Source organism: Thermobia domestica, chromosome 3 (genome assembly GCF_964235325.1).
Source record: "Thermobia domestica chromosome 3, izTheDome1.hap1.1, whole genome shotgun sequence".
Lineage (NCBI taxonomy): Eukaryota > Metazoa > Arthropoda > Insecta > Zygentoma > Lepismatidae > Thermobia > Thermobia domestica.
This window is the reverse complement of record NC_137456.1, coordinates 246,716,344-246,720,408: the sequence shown is the minus strand read 5'-3', so window position 1 is coordinate 246,720,408 and position 4,065 is coordinate 246,716,344. Positions and strand designations below refer to the sequence as shown.

The 4,065-nt window shown below is 32.8% G+C and overlaps 1 protein-coding gene across 1 annotated transcript; it reads left to right on the top strand.

Moving 5' to 3' along the window:
* The first annotated feature begins 3,302 nt into the window (after window positions 1-3,302).
* LOC145682182 (uncharacterized protein HI_1418-like) lies at window positions 3,303-3,752 on the top strand. The gene has a single exon (XM_081753769.1). The coding sequence runs from the start codon at window positions 3,303-3,305 to the stop codon at window positions 3,750-3,752; it is 450 nt and encodes a 149-aa protein (XP_081609895.1).
* The last annotated feature ends 313 nt before the right edge of the window (window positions 3,753-4,065 follow it).

Genomic DNA, 4,065 nt, shown 5'->3' with positions numbered 1-4,065 from the left:
GAACAAACGTCAATGAACGTCAAAGAACGTCAATAAACGTGAAAAAACGTCAATAAACGTCAAAGAACGTCAAATGTTGAAACGTAAAACGTCAATAAACATCAAACGTCTATAAAGTGTTTTATCTTGTTCCTATATTTACCATTGTTTACCTTCCTTGTCATATCAATTACTATGAAACCATAATCTTCTTGCCAACATTTTGAACATATCTCTTTAAATTTATCATAAGACATATCTCCTCCAACAAACTCATTATACACATGTTTAAGATTAGTATCATCTTGCCTGAATATACATAGGAAGTTGACGTTATCTCTTATAAGCTGTTTAGGTACTTTTGAATATGTTTGTGCAAGATAGAAACAGTCTAAATGTCTATGCCTACCTCTTGTAAAGTAATTTCTAACAGTATCTTGATTCTCCAAAATGTAATCTTCAAACACAACAACAGAGTATTTTTCACATTCATCAATAGGTACAATAGAATCATTACCGCTTAAGAACGTTGCTATATGCTTATTGAACTTTAGTTCTGCCTTCTCAAATCGGTCTTTTAACTGCTCATAGTTTGGTTAATTCATGGTTTTAGAATATATGTAGAAGTAATTATTGTTTAACCAACCTGGCTGTAATAAGAAGTTAAATAGCAAAAACGTTTTACCACACGCCGACGGACCCACGATAAGGCATCGAACATCATCAGGTATAAGTTCTCCATTTCTTTTCTTAGCTGTTGTTTCTTTTATCATCTCTTTTACATCCCAATTAATAGTTTTCTTACTCATTTATTATAGAGAAAATCATCACCTTTTATGATCTTATTTGTCTTAGAGTATTCACAACCTAGAAACACCATCCAAAATCATGTAGACGAAAAAGATAAGAAAAATTTTTCAGAAGTTAAGAGCGGCAATTCACCACCCCACGTTGGGATCCACCAGCACTGGACTCCTTTCAAACAATTTGAGGTTGAACTGTAGGGTGAACGTTTTGCTCACCCTTAAAATCTCTATATACCCGTTGATGAAGGTTGTGTGAGGTTGTTCATTTGGAAGGGTGTCCGTAATGCGGACACCATTTGTAGTCTCCAGGTGTTACATTGTCTTTAAGGGCTTGACTTGTATTTACATAGCCTATCTTATATCTTTAAGTTGTTCTCTGATCTTAAGCAACGTATCTTTTATATATTCGCTATCCATTTCACCATTTAGTGTTATTATCATCTCTAACTGTTCTTTAAATGAGTTAATACAAGTGACAATGGTTTAATATTCGTCTTTTCTTTTGCTTATATTTAACTTCGAAGACAAACCTGTTATTATAGCACTTCCAGCTGCAAGAGACGTTGTTAGTATTGAGTAAATTGTTACAGATATAAAAATATTAATTAACCCTGTTGTTGCAGAAAGTATAACCGATAACGTGATCAAAGTGTAGTATGCATATTTAACAATTCGTAGTTTTCTCTTTTTCTTCTTTAAACTGTATTCTAACTTTTGAATGACATCTTCTATTAACTTGACTACTTTCTCTCTTGGAATATCTCTAGGTAAATCAAACTCATTCATTTATTATATAATAAATGGCTAAGGTATTTAAGCTAACGAGTAATACTTCTGTTTTAAAGAAGAAGCTCCATTACGAATTAGACAACAAGAGCAACTATTTAAGTATAGGACTAGTTGGGTTTTACAGTACATATCTGACACCAAACATAACAACACAAAAAAACAGTTTCTCATATGGTGATAGACAAGTTTTTATACCAGAAGGGCAATACAGCTTAAACAGTCTTAATGAATATTTAAAATCTCAATCCATCAACATAACATTATCAGAAGATCATTTAAGAAACAGAGTTAAAATTGAAACTGATAGTAATGATGTTACAATTGGGTGTATAGGCACTGTTCTCGGGTTTAATGTTTTTGAAGTTTTAGAAAAGAACGAAACACATATTGGAAGTAAGTTGTCAAAGTTTCATCCGTTTGATACTATAAATGTTCACTTAATATAGCAGATGGCATGTTTGTTAAAGATACAGAATACACACATAGAGAAACAGGGATCATAGCATCATTTAAAACAGATGCTGAGTTCAAACATAGTATTATTTATGAGCCTACTTATCCACTATTTTTCCCTATATCCAAAGACAAGGTTGACAATTTTGAGATAAGGATAACAGATGAGAATGATTCCTTAATTGATTTTGGTGGAGCTACAACAACTGTACTTTTACAAACCAAGATTTTCTCTTAAATAAATAGGAAGATGTGTTCTATTAAAGGTTGTATGTTTAGTGTTCCTTACAGTGAACTAAAGGATTTAAATATTGATCATGTATTAACAAAGAAACAACTTAACGATAAATCTAAGAAAATTAAAGAAGATAAAGGAATGGATTTAACTTTAACTACTGCACAAATGAAAAAGATTAAGAAAGAGCATATTGGCGGTTTTATCTTTACAATTCCAGCCATTCTAGCAGCTTTAGGAGCAGTTGGCTCATTAGCAGATGGTGCAGCAGCGATTACTAAAACTGTACTGGATGCTAAGAAGAATAAACAAGAACTTGAAGAACAAAAAAGACACAATATGGCTATGGAAGAAAAGCAGGATGCTGGTAAACCAAAGAAGTCAAAAAACTAAAACCATTGACCAACTTCGATATAGAGAGGTTGGCTAAAGAACTAAAGATAAAACGATTTAGAGGTGTATTTATGAGTGATGAACTTCCACAAAAACCTTATGTAAATGAGTGTGGTATAGTTAACCTTGATAAATCAGAAAACATTGGTACTCATTGGATATGCTATTGGAAAGATAACAACATAAAGTACGTGTTCGATTCTTATGGTGGTGTTCCTCCTAAACAACTGGCACAATATCTTGGTACTGAAAACTTATTTTACAATGATGAACGAATACAAGACTTTAATTCAGTTATATGTGGTCATCTTTGTGTTAAGGTTTTAAATCTTCTAAATCAAGGGTATTCTTTTAGTGATGTTATGTATATGATTAAAAATGATTAAGTTTAAGTGCTTTTATGGTTTGTATCCATAAAAGTTTTGCCGTTATCATGATTAAGAGCGACGACTACCGCAACTAAACTTTGTAAAGATGGCGGAAAGGAACTAAAACATTGGCAAGAAATTAAACGAAGTAAGAGAATGATTAAGGTGTTTGGTAAATTTTTCCTCGGTCGACCTTCCGACAATGCCAATATTTATACAGCTATAGAAACACAAACAAACTCCCAAACGGAAGATTTTCCGATTGCAAAATACACCATCATGACACAAAACAAAACAACGGAAGACAAACTTATCTCAGGCACATACTACCAGCTTGACGATCAAGAGTTGTTAACATTATTAGACGTAGAAGGCAATGCATGGTTCAAAGGTAAAGACGTTGCTGACATACTTGGTTATGAAAAGAGCGCAAACGCCATTGAAAGACACGTAGATGAAGAAGACAAAGTTACATACAAACAAATCAAGGTCCCGTTTTCCGGGACCTTGTCAAGTGTACATCCTCATACAATCTTCATCAACGAGTCTGGTCTGTACTCTTTAGTGCTATTATCAAAGAAGCCCAAAGCTAAAGAGTTTAAAAGATGGATAACAACCGAAGTACTACCATCAATCAGACAAACAGGTCAATACACAGAAGACCCAGGCAAGATTCATAGACTCGTCGTAATCAAAAAGAATCTAACTGAAGAACAACTTGAACTTTAAATCTTCTAAATCAGGGGTATTCTTTTAGTGATGTTATGTATATGATTAAAAATGATTAAGCGCGTTTACATCCATAAAAGTTTCTCTTTAAGATAAATATGGAAGCTATACACAATAGATTTTTAGATTATTTTGAGAAGCATGAGGATGAATTAGATGCACTAGATAGAAATATTTTTTATCAGTATTTTCAGCATGTTAGCGAGATAGACTTAAAAGATAAAAACAACGTATATAATGCTATTGATCTATGGAAAATGTTAATACCAAAATATTTGTACACGGTAGAAGAGTTGGAAAAGTTACGTCCAAT